Here is a 20,570-nt window from a genome sequence, read left to right on the forward strand (position 1 = left end):
CAGAAAGGCAATACAGAATGCCAAGAGGACATTTTAAAAAAATAGTATAACTATATAAAGGATACATTTAAAATGTGGATACTAGATTACTATGACAACCATAATTAAATGGTTATTTGTATTTGTATTTAACATGCTTATCTTCCTCTTCAGAGAACAGAAACTGGTTCTTAATTTTCTATGAAGAAAATTGATTATATACCAGTATGTAACACTTGGGATACATTGTGTGGAACTTGCATTTTATATATTTTTCTTTTTTCCCCCCCAGACCAGTATAAAGGAAGGACTGCTTGTAAAGCAAACCAGCTCTTTTCAGAGGTGGAAAAAACGTTACTTCAAACTTCGGGGCCGTACACTTTACTATGCCAAGGATTCAAAGGTAACAATGCATCTATTAGCAGTTAACATGCTGTCTCTGGAACTCTAATTTGGGTTAGGATTTATTTTTAACCTATTATGAAAGCTATTTTAAAATAGCATTGAAGTGATTGGTTTCATAAGTAGGTCTTTAATAAAATGCTATGTACTTTATGAAAAGCAACAGTTTTCATGCATCATTCATGTTCATCCCCAAACCGACCTTGGGGAGGGGGGGGAAAGCTGCTGTGTAGTCTAAAAATGGACATTGCCTAAAGGTACACTTATATGACCTAGCAATAGAGGGGGGAAAGGGTGACTCATAAGGAAAGTCCTTGGCTGCTTAAGCATCAGGAATTGAAGAGCCATTGGTGCGCTGGGCTCTCATTAGGCAACCATCTGCCCTGTTTGTAAGACAAAGTGGGATGTAAAACTTCAGTAATTTTCTCAGTTTTCCAAAGATCAGAATTTATGTGGTTAAGGCAGTGCTCGAAAAGTTTAGGGGAATAAATAGAAACAAAGTAGCAAAAGTAACCAGATGCTCCCTCACATCACTCAGAGCATCATCACTTGGCATACAAAAGCTGTAGCCATATACATACTTCGTAACCTACAAGAACAGTGGTAACTGTATGGGAGTCAGTGAACTGGCAGATAAATCAATCTGGACACCATAGCATTATATTTAGGCATAAAAATAGTTTTTTGAATAATCCATGTGAATAAAATTAATGATGTTCTGGATTGAAAGAAAAACACATATCACAGAGCAGTATCTCTTTTGGCATGATGCTGTAACTTAAATACAAAAGTATTTGTTTTTGCATGTTTTTGTGAGGATTTTCAACTTCAAGCAACTATATATTGACATGATTTTATGGTATCAGATTGATAAACAATACGATTAGCAACCTTGACTTAATTTTTCTTTGCTTCTTTTTAAAGTCTGAGAAAATAAAATAAGTAGCAGCGCTGTGTACTTGGAAATGAAACATGCTGTATGTTTTTTTCACAGTCTCTAATATTTGATGAAGTTGACCTATCGGATGCCAGTGTAGCTGAGTCAAGCACCAAAAATGTCAACAACAGCTTCACGGTATGCTCCCACCATAACTTAGTGGACACAAGGCATTTGGAAATGCTTTGAGTTTGTTTTTATTTCATTTTATTTCTTACTGTAGTAGAATCCTCCCCCCAACGTTCTTTAAGAGTATTCTTATTGAATCCCCTTCTGTTTGATGTGAGACTATAAGCTCTAGAGTAGGGATGTAAAACCGTATCATTTAGGGCGCAATCCTAACTAAGACTTGGGCCTTCCCGGAAGAGTCGCAAATATGCCATAAAGCACATTTGCGCCTCCTGATGAGGAAGTCATGTCAGCCGGCTTCCCAACAGACGCTTGTGTCGGCGCGCCCGTGCCGACACAAGCAGCAAAGGTAGGCATGGGGGGGGGGCGAGGAGGAGGAGGGAGAGAGGTGTTCCTAGGCGGGGGGAGGGCGTGCGATGGGCAGGCATGCAGGGAGCTGGAGGCAGGGCTGGGGATCCGGCAGTTCTGCTAGATCCCAACCCCTTTCCCCGGGGAGAACGGAGCGGCTTGAAACCGCTCCACTCTCCTCGTACTTGCGCTACCTCCAGAGGTGGCACAGGTTTGAGGAGACCCATTGGGGCCAGCAGTCCTTACCCAGCTGTAAGGGGAAGAGTTTCCCCTTGCCTCTGGCTGAGCTGCTGCTGGCCACAAACCTGCCTTGGATGCAGCGCAAGCCTCCTGGCTTGCCTGTTCCAGCGCAGGTTTGGATTGCTCTCACAGTGGACTGAACAGCATTCGTCGTGTTTGCTGAGGGCCGGAGGTGACATCGTTAAGCAGGAAGTAACATCACTAAACAGGTGATGGCTGGAAATAAGCAGCTCATTCTCATGCAGGAAGTCGTTCTCTTCAAATGCCAGAAGAGAAAATATGTAAATCTTGATGATAATCAAATAATAATCAATTAGAGAGATAGCTCAATTATTACACAGGCCGTCTTTTCAGCTGGGCCGCTTCTGCCAAGGCATCACTTAGCAGCTCAGCAGTTCTTTGTGAAGTGACATCTTGGCAGAACTGGCACTGCTGACAGGGTAGCCCATGTGATGATTAGGCTCTCCCATTGCCTCAGCATCTCCCTCTCTCATCCCTCTTGATGTGCCCCTTCCCCTGTGGCATTCTTAGCCTTCTGAGGCCTTTTGTCTCTCTCTCCAGAGCCTTGGCAGAAGTGGCACTATTGAAAGGTCAGCGCTGGGAGACCCCAATTATCAGATGACCTTAATGAAGAGCTTCCATGGTCATATCTAGCCTACGGGCCTCATGTTTGACACCCCTGCTCTAGAGTTATTAAACATTGGTATACCTTCAGAAAGGTTGAGACACACATTCTGGCACATGCTGATTCAACAGAAACAGTTATTTTGCTTTTTTGTTTATATTCTTCTCTGTGTTGGTATGTCTGCCTATGTGTGAAGGAGGAATTACAGACTGTAGTAACAGATCTACATGTAGGCTTACACACATTTTCAAATTTTACACATATAAAAATCTTCCTTGATGGTCTCACGTTTAACCTTTTGTGATGGTCTCAGTAGAAGTACATCAGACACAAACTCTTCTACATCATTTAGAAAACTACTTTGTAGCTCAATAATTGAAAAGATAATTTGCTTTTTAATATCTTTACAAACACTGTATGTACTTTTGAACAAAGTACAGCTGTATCTAGAAAATTCTTAAAATCTTTCTACAGCACTTATTTCTGCAGCTTCAACCCACGTTAGACCTTTAGTATAAATAATATGATGATGACTAATAATAATTAATACAGACAGACATCATGTACAACACTGTGTTCCAGTGAATTCATGGGACTTGAGTGCATTTGGCTTAGTCTAAATTAGGGCCTTTGAGTTTTTTTGATTAGAGTTGTTTTGGCAAATAAATCTTAGATTTTTGTGGAACAAATTACTGTTGTAGAAGATTATTGGAGAGGAGTATAGCTGGTGGCAATACATATTTATAATTAATACTAATTTGTAGATAGGATTTCCAAAAGTTCTTAAAAGATGGTCTTCGTTTCTTCATAAAAGTAATTTAAGGCTGCAGTCCTAAAATACTTCAGGACCGACTTGTAGGTTAGTACTGAAATAACTAGAACAGTCCCCAGTACTAAACATTTTTTTGAAACCAGGATCTTTAGAATAAACATCTTTCTCACCTTTGCATCTTGGTTGAAATACACAAGGTAGTCCCGACTTGGAATTTATGCAAAATATTCTAACTGTGGAATGCTCTGCATGCCTACTCAGAGAAAAGTTTCATTGTGTTCAGTGGGGCTTAATTCCAGGAAAGTGTGTGTAGGTTTGCAACCTAACTCCAGTTGATGAAGAGAACTTTGTCCATGTTGGATGTTTAAAAATGAGGTGCTTACTGAAGTTCTCAGAGTCTGTGTTTGAAAATGAGTGTTGGGAGTTCTACCTTCCCACTCCCCCAACACACAAAGGAGAAGTGAACTTTTGAGTTCAACTTTGGAGCCAGAGTTCAAAAAATCATGGTTCTGCCTCTCAAATTTGCCTCTCAACAGCCTTCAAACACCTCAAAGCACCTGTATGGGAAAGAGAAGATTTCCATTCCTGAGGGAAGTCCCCCATGTGTCTTGCTTCCCAACCTGGTCTCCTCCCCCATGCCTCAACAAGCAGCTATTTTTAGAGAGACTTTTTCAACTCTGTTGACCCATGTTTTGAGGGTCAATTTTAATGCATAATCTTTTGAGTTGTACGTGAGTATATAGCTAGTTAAGTGTCCAAAAATACAGAGGAAAAGAAAGGCATTCATTATAACACCCTGTACTTAATGGAGAGTGTTTCTCTCTTTCTCCCCCACCCCCATTGGCAGAGACTGTAGTAAGTTTAAACCTGCATAGACTGCATAGGCCTTTTTCTTGTTTTTACCTGTAACAAGGAAGATGGAGCAGCTTATGGGACTGTAGCCTTTGTGAGGGCTATTTTCATTGCAGTGTTGGGTTAGATGGCTGATTGGGAAGGTGCTTGAAGGATGGGACAGGTAGCAGAGGTGTTTACAAATATTTTTTTAAAAAGCCAATTATTTGGAGAATGTATTAGAACATTTTTTACTCTTTCAGAGCGGTTTTTCCCAACCTGGGGGTTGCAGTCCCCTCAGGGCAGCCGTTCACATTTGGGACGCTACCTCCTTGAAGAGGATAGCAACCTGACTAGGGACTTGAAGTGCAGTTAGTATGGCACTTCTGGGTTTTGCCACTGCCCCCACTGAACATGGATAAGTAAAGTGATTTTTTAAATGTACATGCATTTGGTGGCAGTGGCTGTGAAACACAGAAATGCCATACTAATGGCACCTAGGGGTTCCTGCTCAGGTTGTTACCCTCCTTAAGGGGTTGATTCCTGACTGAAGGTTGGGAACTACTGTTTTAGAGGTAGCTTCAACACATTCGCTGATCTCTGATAGCCAATGATTCTCAAGCAAAGAGCAGTCACTGTGACAATATTACATTGTTAATGTGTTTATTACTTTTTACAAACTTACTGCAAATAGCAGCTCTTATGTTCTGTATTAACCTTTCATCTCTCGGAGTCATTATATTAAGCTATCTTTTTTAGATAATTACCCCATTCAGGAGGCTAATACTCTGTGCAGAGAATAGAAAAGAGATGGAGGATTGGATCAGCTCACTGAAGTCTGTACAGTCTCGGGAACATTATGAGGTAAGATTAATGCTACTACTCATACATCTTACTGTTTCTGTAAATATTGCTAGATTTGTCAAGGTATAATAAAATGTGAGGTAAAGATGTTTTCGATCTTATCTAAAATCTCATGAAATGAAAGTGTGGATTTTATTAAATCTTTAATGTATTTTGTTTGTGTTTATTTTTAAAAAGCAAGAATATTGTATTGCAAGTTCAGCTTTTCAAGGATATAGTGGAAATGGAAAAGGTGCAAAAGAGAGCGACTAAGATGATTGCTGGGTTGGGGCACCTTCCTTATGAGGAAAGGATACAGCGTTTGGGCCTCTTCAGCCTAGAAAAGAGGGGAAGGGGGGACATGATTGAGACATACAAGATTATGCATGGGAAGGATAAAGTGGATAGAGAGATGCTCTTTACACTCTCACATAACACCAGAAGCAGGGGACATCCTCTAAAATTGAGTGTTGGGAGACAGACAAAAGAAAATATTTCTTTACTCAGCATGTGGTTGGTCTGTGGAACTCCTTTCCGCAGGATGTGGTGACGGCATCTGGCCTGGATGCCTTCTAAAGGGGATTGGACAAGTTTCTGGAGGAAAAATCCATTATGGGTTATAAGCCATGATGTGTATGTGCAACCTCCTGATTTTAGAAAAGTCAGGTACAAGGGAGGGCACCAGGATGCAGGACTCTTGTTATCTGGTGTGCTCCCTGGGGCATTTGGTGGGGCCACTGTGAGATACAGGAAGCTTGACTAGATGTGCCTATGACCTGATCCAGTGGGGCTGTTCTTATGGTTTAGTTGCTGTAGCGATGGCATGTACTTGCAAATTTGTCTTGATATCTTCCTTATTAGACTGCCCAGTTTAATGTGGAACATTTCTCAGGGATGCATAACTGGTACGCCTGCTCCCATGCTCGACCCACCTTTTGTAATGTATGCAGAGAGAGCCTTTCTGGAGTAACTTCCCATGGCCTGTCCTGTGAAGGTAAAGTTGTCATTTTTTTTCTCTTAATATTGTCACAGTGATAATGAGCACTATTGTCAAGTGTCCCATTGAAGCATTGATTTGACATCATAGTCTCAATTTTAAAGTTTAAGAATCTTTAAAAGAATTCTTCAAGCTTGATTTTACTCTTGCTTTCTCAGTTGAATCAACTTGACCATATATCCAAAACAGTATGTTAGGCTATGGCTTGCCTTAAGAAGCAAGTTTCCTGAAAACATGCAGGATGGCATTGTTACATCTGAAAGATGGTAATGTATTAAGTTGCCATTATTGTGAGCCTCATTTGGAAAAAGATTATTTATTTAAAACATTTATATCTTGCCTTTCCAAAAACTTAAGGCTGCTAACTAAGATAAGCATTATAGGTCAGTGGTTCCCAAACCTTTTAGCACCAGGACCCACTTTTTAAAATGACACGCTATTGGGACCCACAGAGGTTTACTATACTTTTAAAAAAGGAAAGAAATATTCATTCATTCAAAAGTAATAATAACTGAAACATTTAACTCCTTATGAATGCTTGCACATGCTTGCAAATTGCAGGAGCTGGGCTCTTTGCAGGGTAATTAGTAGCTACAGTATCTGATTTTTGAATAGCCTCAGAGCTTGAGCTAATTAGTTGTCTGATCTTTCTATCAGTTCCGTTTGGTAACTCACCAAAAATCAAGTTGCGACCCACCACTGGGTCCCAACGCACAGTTCACTAGTATAGGTTATATATTTTACTGGAGCACTCACAGATGTTTCAAAACTGCACGAAACTTTCAGGTTTCGTTTAAGAAAACCTCCAACAATGCTGACTACTGCACGAGACTGTTTCAGTGCTGGACAGCTCTTACAGTCAGAAACTTCTTCCTCATGACATGCAGCCAATCTACTCTGCTTTAGTTTCCACTACAGGGGGTCTTTATGGGGTGGTGAAGTAATTGCACAACTGGTACAATTCTTCAGTCACATAACACAGAAAACATGGAAGGAGGCAGATCATGCTGTCAAAGCAGCAGCCTATTCCACCACTGTCCGATGGCAACACATAGAAGTGGAAGATGCTCTTTAATGGTGCATTATTATTATTTTTAACAGTATTTATATACTGCTTTTCAACTAAAAGTTCACAAAGCGGTTTACAGAGAAAAATCAAATAACTAAATGGCTCCCTGTCCCAAAAGGGCTCACAATCTAAAAAGATGCAAATGAATACCAGCAGACAGCCACTAGAACAGACAGTGCTGGGGCGAGGTGGGCCAGTTACTCTCCCCCTGCTAAAAAAAGGAGCACCCACTTGAAAAAGTGCCTCTTACCCAATTAGCAGGGGTTAATGTGTAGCTTAGCCCTAAGCAGTTACCTCCTGGTAAAAGTTCCATACTGAACACTGTTCTATTTGCATGTCAGTATCTGAAATATATTTCCAGAGTTTTAAACTCTTCTGGGCATATTTGTGTTCTTGGAAACAAAATAACAGGTTTTGTGTAATCCCACATGTCAACTGTTACACTACTTGACAAGCTAAACTACAAGTCCCAGGATGTTGATCTTGTCAGATTAATATTTTTCCTTTTTTTGGAATCAACAAAAGCATTTGGAGAGAGCAGCTGTTCTTGGAACATCGCCAACCAGGCTTCTGGGATGGTATATACAGCATAATGAGAAGCTTGCAAGCAATGTGCTATCATTATATAATAACTATTACTTATTGTATTTTCACTGATGCTTAAATAACTTTTCATTCTTTATCATGGGACTCATTCAGATCCCAAGGGTGATCATGTAGTGTTTTTCAGAAGCCACTGTTCATCAGCCTCAGCTAGCATCTGTAATAATAGTGGTCCAACAAATTCTGGACAAATGAGTAAAAACTGTATCACGTTTGACCACTCAAAAACCATGTAGATTGCAATCTCATGATATTCAGGAATCTAGCTATTGTGAAACAACTCGCTGTACAGTAATATTGATGTTTGGGAGTACATGTTGGGAGTTCTAAACTCCCCCAGAAAAAAGAGATGAACTTTTTTAGAAGCTTGGCTTCTGAGTCAGCCAAAAGCGTCTTGATTCTGCATCATCAGCCATTCGTGCCCCCAGCACACCCAGAGAAAGGGGCTTCTTTCTTTGTCTTCGTAGCTTTGCATATATGGTGAGATTAAAGTGTGCACCATATGGATTTTTCCCCCCATCTCTCCGACCAGGAAGAAAAATTTAAGGTACTGATAGTATGCAATTCCATGCACTGCAATTGAAGCAATGCAGCCTTGCAAAGGCTTCTGCCCCCATCAGCCCCTTCACCTTTCCTTCTTCCTGTTTATAGAGAGGGGAGAAAAAAAATATTCTGCAGTACACTATAATCATGCTGCGTGAGTTCTGCTGATGCAGGCTAGTCAATATGGAAGAAAGGAGTCCCCACCACCACTAGGGTACGTGAAGCATGTGTTGGGGATTTGAGAGGTTGGTAGAGAGGAGGTTTGAGGGTTGGGAAAACTGGCAAAGATATTAACAAAGCTTCACACGGACTTGATTGATGATCCAATTTTTTCCTAGTTTTTTTTTTTTTTTGGTGGGGGGATATGGATCATTTTCAAATCATTAAGAGGCAACCCTGAACCAGTCTACCCATCTCTGATGTAGACTGTTGTAGGTGGTAAAGGGAGCCACCTAGTTCCTGTCTGTGCTTATATGATTACCTTCACTGCATCCTAAAACCCAGCTGCATATTGACCATGCGTCGATCACTGCCCAGAGTGGAGGTAGGGTTCTGGTAATGGAAGCACAATACTTTGACTCCTTCTTTGTAAATGTACAACACTTTGGTGACTCCCTGAGCATTAACTGAATGGTCAATATTTGGATAGGAGTTGACCAAGTGTCTGCTGGAGTGTTATGAGTCTTGAGTGCTTCTCCATTGCAGCACTGAGGAAGGTTTGAAGTAGAGAGAACCTCTTTAGAAGGAAGAACAAAATAAGGAGGTTGTTTTTTTCGAATGCAGCTATGAAATATTACATAGCAAAGTTGATCTGCAATTGATTAGATTTCTGAAAGATCATGTGAATCGTTGGAAAGTACAATGAAGAAACATTTCAGTAAAGGATGTGTATATTTTTTCTTCTAGTATGCAAGTTTAAGGCGCACAAGAGATGTGCTGTCAGGGCAGTAAACAACTGCAAGTGGACTACGCTTACTTCAATTGGAAAAGATATTATTGAGGATGAAGATGGTGTAAGTATTTATCAATTGCAGGCAGCACATTGTATACTACCTTATTTAGATAAAAGGGACGGAGTCCCTAACTTAACATATGAAGGTGGTGGTAAACCCAAAAAAGGGCAAAGAACTGATGGAATAGAGCAAATTTATTTTGTTTTTTACCATGTTCTGTTGTGGTAGATTAAGGCAATTAATCATACTTAAAACAAATGAGTCCTTGGACCTCTCCCAAGTTGAACATAGGGAAGATCACAGATTTTTGTGTGTGGCCTGCACTTGTTTGTGCATCAAACTTATTCTGGAAGTGTCAGCATTTTTTGTAATTTCACAACAGATGTGCCATCTGGACTTACATGCCAGAGGGAGAAACCCATCTGAAGGTTCAGTGACCTGCAAAGTAGATTGAAGGAGATTTGATAAGGGTAGGATTTGGACAGGGCTGTGATATGAGTTGAAAACCAAATCATGTGCTCCCTCTGTATACAGGTGAGTGCTGGACAGGTTATGTGCTAAGCAGGGCAATATGGATTGACCCTTCAGCTCCAGAAAAATGAGTCTGTGCAGCAGTAATCATCTCCTTATCTACCATATGAATATTGTGATGAAGAGCTTCCATTACTCTGGCAATGGAATAGTGATCTGGGGCTTTATGACTGTCTGAAGCAGCTTTCCGTTAGGCTATTGAAAGCAAAAATTGACAACCGCTCTGTGAGCATGCAGAAATTTGAGCTTGTTTGAGCTTGTACACAAACTATTCTGAATCTGTGCTGAACAGTTTTGAAAATAGATTGGGGGGGGGGAGGAAGTAACGGTAGTGAACTTGAACAAAAGTGATTTACTTTTTTTGTTTGCTCGACCTCAATACATTCCCTGCAGGTAGCTATGCCTCACCAGTGGTTGGAAGGAAATCTGCCCGTCAGTGCTAAATGTGCAGTCTGTGACAAGACCTGTGGTAGTGTTCTACGCCTGCAAGATTGGAAGTGCCTTTGGTGTAAAACTATGGTAGGTCCAAATTGTTTGTTTGTTAGGTTCCCCAAGTTCATTTTCCTTAAGAATACTTTTCTTAATTCTTTTAATAACTGCAAAGAAATGTTAGCACTTTCTGTGGTGAGTTGTGGTTTTAAGTCAGTTGCAATTGATTGAACAATGTTGAGCTCACAGAGGAAGCTAGAGCAGAATCTCTAGTGGTGATCTGAGTGCATAGGAGGGATTGCATTGATGGAGGAAGTGCTTGAGGTTCCCAGGTCCCAAGCCATTAGGGCAGGGGTGTCCAAAGTTTTTGGCAGGAGGGCCACATCATCTCTCTGACACTGTGTCGGGTGCTGGGGAAAAAAAGAATTACTTTACATTTAAAATTTAAATAAATTTACATAAGTTTACATAAATGAATATGTTAAAGATGAACTTATATTAATGAATGAAGGTCTTGCGATAGCTCAAGGCCTATAAAAGACCTTGCACAAAGCAAGGCTGGCCTTTCCTTTGCTGCTGCATCACAGACATGAAACAGCAAGCAGTGGAGGTAGCCCTCATCCCACAGCTCACATGAGAGGTCAAACAGTCGCCCTCATGCTGAGATCAGTTGGGTCACACCAGAGTGGGCTCCAACAAATCTCTGGAGGGCCAGAGGCTCATTGGAGACTGGGGGCTCCCTGAGGGCCGCATTGAGAGGCCTTGAGGGCCGCAAGTGGCCCCAGGGCCAGGGTTTGGGCACCCCTGCATTAGGGCTTTGAAGAATCTTTGCCTCGAAATGAAACCAAAACTGAATAGGAAGTCAGTGAAGACTGAATAACACTGGCATGCAAAGTCATGTAGATGACCAAGTCTCTGGTGGGCTTGATGGGTCAGAAGTTGTGCAGGGCAGTTGCAGTTTATTTTATTTATTACACTTATATTCCACTTTACTCCCTGAGGGCACCCCAAAGCAGCTTACAGTTCCATCACTTAGGAGTAATGATTGACTTTGCTCTTACGTGCTTCTTTGAAAAGTATTATAACACAACATTCAGCTTTTTGGTTTCTGCTATAAAATTAACCATGTAATGGGCAAAATATTACAAGGCTGTTATTTCTTCTAGGTACACACTTCTTGCAGAGATTTGTATCCTCACAAGTGTCCACTTGGTCAATGTAAAGTATCAATTATTCCTCCTACAGCACTGAACAGCATAGACTCTGATGGTAAGTAAAACTTTAGAGACATATGTCTTTACAGTATGAGAGCATGATGTACTCTGCAAGGCAGAAAGCAACTAAGATTGAGCAGAAATGTGTTGCGGTCATGCAGTGGTGCAAGTGATGCTGCAGTTACTACTTTTGCCTTTATATTGATGTAGCTGGTAGTGAATGTCTTTGTGCCAATCAGGTGAGGCAAATGGGGGGTGGTGGTACAGTGGAGGCTAGACTGCCATCCTCTGAATGTCATTTGGAACAATGATCCTTCCCCATGTGGCAAAGCAGCCACAAGAAGATACCTACTGACTAAAATGGAGCGGAGCTGTTGGTGTCTTTTGTTCTTGATCTCCACAGAGCACAAGCAGACATTCAAACTGGGCACCACTTTGACTCATTCTGCAGACACCCACATTTCCACAAAGGGGACAAGAAAAGCACACTAGATAAAATGCTGTCAATAAAACAGCACTTGCATTGAGCACTAGACTATAAAAGGTCATAAAGTGCAGATTAGGGAAAGAATGTTGACTCTCTTGCAGAGTACAGTCACAGATATTTACCGTCAACTTAAAATATCAACCTTCAAGTAAGGTGCCAAACATTTCCCCAAAAGTCATTTTCTGGTTAGTGACAACTTTGTCTTCCTAAAGCAAAATTGTAAAATTTGAGAGGAAAGATTACTAGGAGATAGTCAGATTAGTTAGCAGCATGCTAGGCAGGATACAAAATATTGATGTGACTGACATAAACTGGACAGATGAAAGAATTGTAGGAAGAAAAAGTAATGCTTTAAGCTGGAATAGCGCAACATTAACTGGTAAGAAAGCTGACAAAAAGGTGTTTAAGAAGGACTGTGCTGAAGAAATGGGTTTTACCAAGTGGTCTAAAGTATGAGATGACAGTGAGAGGGTTCACTTGATCGTAGGGAGAAAAGAAACAAGAGGTCAGGGAGGAATTGGGGATCAGGCACTGACTAAGGGCCCACTCCCTCATTGGGCAATGCTAGTGCCCAATATGAGATGGGAAGGTTATCATGGGGCCTCCAGTTCAGACCTTGGCTCTAGGATCCCCAGCAACTTGGCACCCGCAATGCAAGTAGTGAAAAAGGAATTGTAGGGAACAGTGGAAAGAAAAAGTGAGTGTCAGAAAGGGAAGAGTGAGGACTACTTGACAGAGGAAGGAAAAGTTTTAGCTAGTTAGGCAAGTGAAGTGGAACAAGAAAAGAAGAGTGATATATAAATATAAATAAGGGTGTTTTACCACCTGGAATGTTTACAGTCTAAGATTTATTCCAGGAAGTGGTTTCAAAATTGTTTTGCCACGGCATCAGGAAAACTAGTATCAGGGAATGAAGCCTATGGTACAGTGGGGAGGGCAGGCTTTTGCCTGACACAAACCCAGTTCAGATTGTGCAGCTGTCATTTGCAGTTAATTAGATCATTTAAAGGTTGTTCCAATGCAACAGTATAACTTTTAAAATGATTTACCATTTTGTATTGCAACAAAAAGGGCTGCAATGGGATATGTGACCTTTCTGGACAGGCGTGTATGAATGTTATAATGGTTTGCATGAAACAGTCCACTTTCACATTTCTAATGTATATATGCTGATGAAACTATGTAAGCAGTTACAATTACTAATTGTAATGAGAGTTACATATGCTTTTATTTAGAGTTAACTGGGGGGAAATGGCCAAGATTCTATAATTGCAACCACATTAAAAGAAATGTAATTTGATGCTTTGAAAATATTCCTCTCAATATTACTAATAATGAATCGCATGAAAATACATTGCAGTTCACAAACATGACTCATCTCATTGCATTCAATAGCATCAAGCCAGGTTTAATTTATCCTTTTTGATGGTTTGTGGATTGTAACGGTAGCTTACTTCTATTTCTTAGGAACTTAAACAAGGGCGCTGTACAGTAAAATAAAAGCACAGTCCTGCCCCACAGGCTCACAATCTGACTGATTGTTGAATCTAAGGTTGAGTTGATCATGCTGATCTTGAAGAAGCATCAAGTAGAAGGATTAAAAGGAATTCTGATCAGATTGCATCATGTAGGATTGGAAGTGGCTGTCTGTTACAGAGTACATTGCAAAAATATGTATACTTGCATCATTCAGTAATTTTTGAGTGTTTAATGCAAGTGCTTCCAGCAGATGTTCGCTTGCTATATGTAATAGCAGTTTGCTGAATTTGGCTAGAATAGCTGAAGCACTGCTATTATTTTGCAAAACGAATAGCTGTGAATGCCAATGGAAGCTTTTTTTCTGTTTAAAATACTGTGAGCAAGATATGATTGGTAGCTGAATTACAGTGGGGTTAAAGACCTGAAGCCCCCCCTCCCTAACATGCCCTTCCCCATGGTTCCACTCTGTTTTGTGTGCCCCTGGCTGCTTATTTTTATCACATGAAGCCCTGAAGCACTCAGGGATGATCTTACTGGAGGAGGGGGAAGAGCCTGGCTCCCTCAGCTTTATTTATGTCATTTTATTCCTTACCTTTGTTTACAGGATTTTGGAAAGCCACTTGCCCACCATCCTGTGCCAGTCCTCTCTTGGTTTTTGTTAATTCAAAGAGTGGAGACAATCAGGGAGTAAAATTTCTCCGACGATTCAAGCAGTCACTAAATCCAGCTCAGGTGTTTGATTTAATGAATGGAGGACCTCATTTAGGGTAATGAGTTTTGCTATTATTCTTGCAAAAGGTCAGATGGGGTCATTGCAAACATGGTACCTTTTTAAATTGGTTCTTTCTCATTTCTTTTTCTGTTATATGCTTTGAACAATAGCTTTATTCTTTCTTGTTGCAAATAGCTGCAGGGGCTGTTTCTTGTTATAGGTGGTCTGGCCTATTGAAAGTCTTAAGCTCATAAGTGCTTCAGTTGGAGGCAGTTGCTACTTGATAGGATGCCCCGGCCCATTTCACACATTATATTTTTAGGTGTACAGCTAGGATGCATCAGGGTTCCATGATCAGGAACAGATTCTTGTTGATGGTACACTTGGTGGCAAATTCTTTGAAATTGCCCGCTGCTGTTTTTGCAGATACTCGAGAGATGATGCTGTGGCAGTGCTTCCTGGGACTAGAACTTCTAGGGAATAACATACATCATGTTGCCCCTGCCATACCATTTCCATCCACACCATATAGTGCATTTTTCAATCATTGAAGGCTACAATCCTATAACACTTTCCTGGGAGTAAACTGCATTGAACACAGTGGGACTTACTTCTGAGTAGACTTACATAGGATTGCACTGTATGTGTATATTTATCTGTCTGGGTACATGTGCCTATCCTGTTATCATTGGCAATGAGTCAATTTTATACATTTTTTAAGGTCAGGGATAGGAAACTTGTAGGCTGGATGTAACCTGAAAGCAACTTTACTGACCCCCCCCCCCCGTGAACCTCTCAAATTTTAATCCAGGTATGTTAAAAGCGATTATGTTTTGGTTTATTTGAAAGGAAAAGAAACAGAGCTTCTGTGTGTATTTTGCATCAGTTCTGTTGTATTTCACGTGCATACCTTTGGAATGGCAAATGAATAATTGCTTTTTACTGGATATGCTCTAAGACAGGGCTTCTTATTACCTGATGTGGAGGGCTGGCATTTTTTTTTCCAGTTTGCAGGAACTAGTACTATATTTGTCATATTATTGTATTAGCATAGGGCTCTCAGAGCTGAGGACATACAAGGCAATAGTGAAGTGCAAAGCAGTGGTGCCAGTGGTATGCAAGACCCTGTCATCTTGCGCCTGAAATGGAAAGGATGCTATAGGACATTTCCCTACATTTAACCTAGCAGGTCTGTCACATAAGACTTCTAAGTGTAGTTTATTGTGGGGTTAGACCTTTCCCTTAAACTGTAAAAGACTGAGCACAGAGGCATGGGCTCCACACCAAATGAAGGAGCAAAAGATAGAAACATGAAACGTGTTGTAAGTTTGATTGCACTTGAGACCTGAATAGTGGGGTTTGTGGGTCAGGATGCCAAGGGCCTAGATCAGGGGTGCCCAAACCCCAACCCTGGGGCCACTTGCGGCCCTTGAGGCCTCTCAATGTGGCCCTCAGGGAGCCCACAGTCTTCAATGATACTCTGGCCCTCCGGAGATTTGTTGGAGCCCACACTGGCCCGACGCAACTGCTCTCAGCGTGAAGGCAACTGTTTGACCTCTCATGTGAGCTGTGGGATGAGGGCTCATTCTCCTGCTTCTTGTTTCATGTCTGTGATGCAGTAGCAGCAGCAAAGGAAAGACCAGCCTTGCTTTGTGCAAGGCCTTTTATAGGCCTTGAGCTATTGCAAGACCTTCATTCATTAATATAAGTTCATCTTTAATATATTCATATGTGTAAACTTATTCAAATTTTAAATGTAAATTAATTCTTTTTTGCCCCGGCCCCCCAACACAGTGTCAGAGAAATGATGTGGCCCTCCTGCCAAAAACTTTGGACACCCCGGCCTAGATTACCTATCTGTACCTACTGGGATGAGGCTTGTGCTGTGGCAGGGATCAGAGCATTACTTTCCTAAGACACAGCAATCTTCTGGTTCAAAGGTGGAGAAAATGGCAGAAAAGAGTTTGATAGGCAGACCAATCAGGGCTAAACAGCAGCCTTAGTTAACTTCAGAGAGGGAAGCAAGACAATGGAACCAAGATACTTTTTTTAAGGGAAGGTTTTCTGGAAGGTGTTTCAGCAGGTGGTTGAGGTGTGGTAGGGCGCTCCTTGATTTCTTTGGGGGCCTTTGCCTCAATTAGCATATAATGCATGATTGAGTTTACAATGAATTTGGTGAGGGAAGTCAAGGCTGAAGGCACTTTTTTCGTTGTGACCATTAATGATCTTGTTTCCTTGTTTCAGGAAGCTCCCAGCACCTGGCATTGTGTACTAGTCTGAATTGCCTCATCAAACAAGGTGTATCTTGTAGTGGAATTCCCCAAGACAAGGCTTCTCGAAAGCCAGCTGGCAAGGGGTGCATAGGTTGCTTCAATATACCAAAGTTTGGCCTTTACTCTAAAGTGCTGCGGGACTTGATGCTTCCTTGTAATCCACCTGAGCAAAAGAACATGAGGCGGGTCTGAATCACACTTGCCTGGCATGCACCCAGCACCATGTACACTCACAAACATGCTAGGCAACAGGCCAACCTACCATTTCAAGAATACTTTCAAAAAGCATATGATCTCTTTTTTGTGGTCTTCCCACAGAAATGGAATCTGCAGTTGTATGGAACAGCTTTATTCAGGGAACTGAACCTCATCTGTCCCTCCACAAGGAAGGAACCTTATCTAATAGGTCAAATGCCTGTTCTCTTTTAACCATTTCATGAGCAGCAGCTTTGAGAACATTCTACAGCAGTTTGCACTGTGGCCTTAGTTAGACCTTTTCCCTTTTATCCTGTTTTTCTTCTTTTTGAACTTTGTTCTAGTTTGATTTCTTTGAAGAATTAGGGTCTAGTTGCTATACATGAGGATATTTCCTGGGCAATCGCATGTATGTGGCACAGTGGCTCTTGTTAAGTACTTTCTTTCGAGTCAAACTTACCACCATGACTTTTGCCTCTTCTGAGAGAGAGAAGTGGTTCAAATGTTTGGCTGACCTGCTTGTGCTGGGTTCAGCAGTTTTGGTACTTCCTTTCAAGAGAAAGAAAACAGGAAAGTAAAGTGTGTTGCAAGCTGTTGCCATTCTAAGTGCCGGCTGGGATGGGGGTGAGTGACTTAATGCAGCATGGGGCCTTATTGTTCCATATAGATCAACAGCGTGATGGGATAATGAATAACATATAAGAAAGCAAAACACAAGGATCTAGTAATCTTAGTTTTTGTAGGGTTTTACCCCATAGAATCCTGTGGGATTCCAATATGGGTTGATCCAGTCAGGAGGTCTGCTATTGCCTTGTTCTACCTTTGTTTTCCCACCCAGTTGAGGGTAAGGTAGCTAGTTGAGTGGGCTGTCTGATTGTTCCTAGCTTGACCTTAATCACGTGTTGATGAGGATCTATGGAGGTGTGAAACTTTTCCTTGTTTACCCCCCCCCCCAAAGTTGCTTTGCCCAAACTCAAGGGAAATGTCCAAGGAGATGGCTCTAGTCAAAATACATCAAATATGCTGTTCTAGCAGTATTTGGAGTTGGAAGGGATGAGAACGTTTATATTTAAGGAGTATCAATTCAAGACTCCATTCAGATTTGGAGCATTAGGCTCCATGGATCATTTAAGTGGGGGAGGTTCATATTGTTCAAATGAAAAGTGTGACCTTTGGATCAGTGGCCTTTTGCTATCACTCCTGTAAAATAAGCACATTTACTTGCCTGGCAGGCACCAGGAACACATGTTTAGATATATGACTCCTGAATGCTTTGAATTAAACAAAATTAACAGAAGTAAAATATTGCTTATGTAACAATTCTGGGGTTTTTCCTCTCAGTGGACTTTGTGAAGCAGTTACAAGCAGTTTTCATGAATAACTATGATATAAATGTGTGTTCCAGGGCTAATGCTGCCTTTGGAAATTCTCAAGTGTCTCTTTGCTTGAAAATGGCACCTACCCTGATCAACTCCCTAATCTTGTATTGATGTGAATGCATAGGACCATAAAGACACTTCTTTTAGCTATAACAGATGTTCTCTGAGTGATTATCTGTGCAGCCATGCATCCTGCCTTCCTTCCCCACTGCTAGATCCTGTTTGTTTTACTGTCAGTTAGAAGGAATTGAGCTTTAGGCATGGGTGAGTGCCAGGCTAAGCTCTAGAAGTTTCCCAAATTGCTGTGTGCAGGCACACAGAAATGGCTGCATAGGTGACCACTCAAATAACATCAAGCATTGGTAAGCAACCTGTCTCTCATTGGCTCTCTCCCTCTTTGAATTGAATACCTAAACCTACCTAAGCGTATATTTTAAGTACCTCTACTGCCAGGTGAGCCCAACTTTATTATAAACCCTGTCTTACCTTGAAGGGTACAGTTTACAGCAGCTGACCAGCTTGTCAATTAAATAGGAAACAATGTTCTCAGTCGATATTTAGAAATGTTTCAGAAATCTTATTGAATTACTTCCACTTTGGAGACTGCATTATGCAACATGTCTTGTTCCTCCCCAAGATACTATCAATTTTATTTTGTTTCTTTTTTTAAAGTGCCGGCATTGTCATATTGTTCCTCATTCCTTAGCTTTCTTTCCTTGTTTCTCCCCAGTGATCTGCTCACTGATATCTTGCATTATGTTTCCTCTTGATATTGCATCTTGATTTGTTTTCATTGTTGTCTGTCTGCTTCTTCTTAATCACTTAGAGAAAAAATTCCAGACTATTAGTATCATGGCCAGGACCTGGGTAACCAATGAAAGACCCCAAGGCAGTGAAAGCCTTGTAGTAAAGGTCTGGTAACATAGCATTGAAATGGTAGCATTGTTTCCCTGTTGTACTCATAGCCTTCAATGTGACTGCTTCCATCTTCCTTCATTTCAAAAGTCACAAGCTTGTGATAGGATGAGTTGGCCTCATACACAGGAAGAATTGTAGTGTGATGTTTGGCTTTAAGGCAAACCTTATATTGATTGTTGTTATATCACAACCATATAATGCAGGCATACCTGCAGGTAGCTACTGGTATGGGCTGCCCTCAGCACCCAGCAGTGTCTGTTCTGGTGGCTGTCTGCTGGTATTCTTTTGCATCTTTTTAGATTGTGAGCCCTTTTGGGACAGGGAGCCATTTAGTTATTTGATTTTTCTCTGTAAACCGCTTTGTGAACTTTTAGTTGAAAAGCGGTATATAAATACTGTTAATAAATAGTGCCAGAAACTTTGGAAAATGAAAACAATACATATTTTGTCATCCTAAATTTGTTTTAGTCCTTAAACATGCAATATTTTTTCCAGCAAATGCTGCCTCATTTGCTTTTAGATGTTTACATGCGTAACTGTGTCATTGTTATAAATTTCATATTATGTCTCAATATGGATTTGAACACAGTTAATGCACTCTCCTTTCAGTTTACGATTGTTTCAGAAGTTTGACAATTTCCGAATCCTTGTATGTGGAGGAGATGGAAGTGTTGGTTGGGTATTGTCTGAAATTGATCAACTCAATTTGCATAAGCAGGTAAGTGTTAGTTTGTTCTGATTGGGAAGGGATGATGGAGTGAGACTTGGTTTCTCAGCAACTGGGATATAAACACTTGGAAGAAAACAACCCTCTAGTAGTTATAATCAAATAATATTTTAATATTTTACAAGTTACCTTATAAAGGAACTAGCAAGCCCACTTTAAGTGATAAGATGGGTTTGTTTAGATGTACTTGTGTTTTCTCTGATATTGTAACCTCTTAACGGTTTTTCTGCTACCAGATTTTTATCTGGAATTGTTGCTGGTTCTAGTTTTATTGTTTCTTTTAAAATGAATTGCTTTATATAAGTGTCACTAGTTGCTGTGAGGCCATTTATCAGTTTATAAATAAGTATATTGAACCATCTTTTTTAATCTTAGTGTCATTTAGGAGTATTACCTCTTGGTACAGGAAATGACCTTGCACGTGTTCTTGGCTGGGGAGGGTCATGTGATGATGACACTCAACTTCCTCAGATTTTGGAAAAGTTGGAACGGGCAAGCACTAAAATGCTAGACAGGTAGGTAAACTCCGCAGGTCTATGTGGAGTCACATATAGTAGAGTTTTGCACATACACAGAGCTGACGTTTAGAAGCTTCCAGGGGTGAGTTGAATGTTCTACCCCTATACTCAGAGGTAGACCCAGTGCATGGCTGTGTGCCTCAAATAACATCCAATGTTATTTATTTGTTTGCTGCTGAGAAATGCACCTCTTTGTCCTTTTGTCTCTGAGGGAAACAACTGGTATTTCTGTTTAAGAAATATATTGTGTTTATAATAATAATAATGCTAGTATTTCAACACTGAAAAATTTAAAAGAAGCGAAAAGCTTATTAGTATGTTAGTTGACCCTGTCTCATTGTACAGCAACCTGGGTCACATTTAAATGTCTCTGCTGTGAGGCAAAACTTCTCTCAGTTAATGGCTACGAAAACTATCTTTTGTGCCTAGAATTAGCT

The 20,570-nt window shown here is 40.8% G+C and overlaps 1 protein-coding gene across 2 annotated transcripts in view; it reads left to right on the forward strand.

Moving 5' to 3' along the window:
* The first annotated feature begins 1,390 nt into the window (after window positions 1–1,390).
* DGKH (diacylglycerol kinase eta) overlaps window positions 1,391–20,570 on the forward strand; it is a 64,381-nt gene continuing 45,201 nt past the window's right edge. For both annotated transcript variants that reach the window (XM_066619284.1, XM_066619285.1), the window contains exons 1-9: window positions 1,391–1,456; window positions 5,023–5,127; window positions 5,968–6,100; window positions 9,225–9,331; window positions 10,196–10,321; window positions 11,398–11,500; window positions 14,016–14,178; window positions 19,498–19,606; window positions 19,991–20,130. In XM_066619284.1, the coding sequence (XP_066475381.1) occupies window positions 5,074–5,127; window positions 5,968–6,100; window positions 9,225–9,331; window positions 10,196–10,321; window positions 11,398–11,500; window positions 14,016–14,178; window positions 19,498–19,606; window positions 19,991–20,130 (935 nt within the window). In that variant the 5' untranslated portion in view covers window positions 1,391–1,456; window positions 5,023–5,073. The remainder of the gene's footprint in view (window positions 1,457–5,022; window positions 5,128–5,967; window positions 6,101–9,224; window positions 9,332–10,195; window positions 10,322–11,397; window positions 11,501–14,015; window positions 14,179–19,497; window positions 19,607–19,990; window positions 20,131–20,570) is intronic.

The sequence above is a fragment of the Tiliqua scincoides genome, chromosome 3 (genome assembly GCF_035046505.1).
Source record: "Tiliqua scincoides isolate rTilSci1 chromosome 3, rTilSci1.hap2, whole genome shotgun sequence".
NCBI classification, from domain to species: domain Eukaryota; kingdom Metazoa; phylum Chordata; class Lepidosauria; order Squamata; family Scincidae; genus Tiliqua; species Tiliqua scincoides.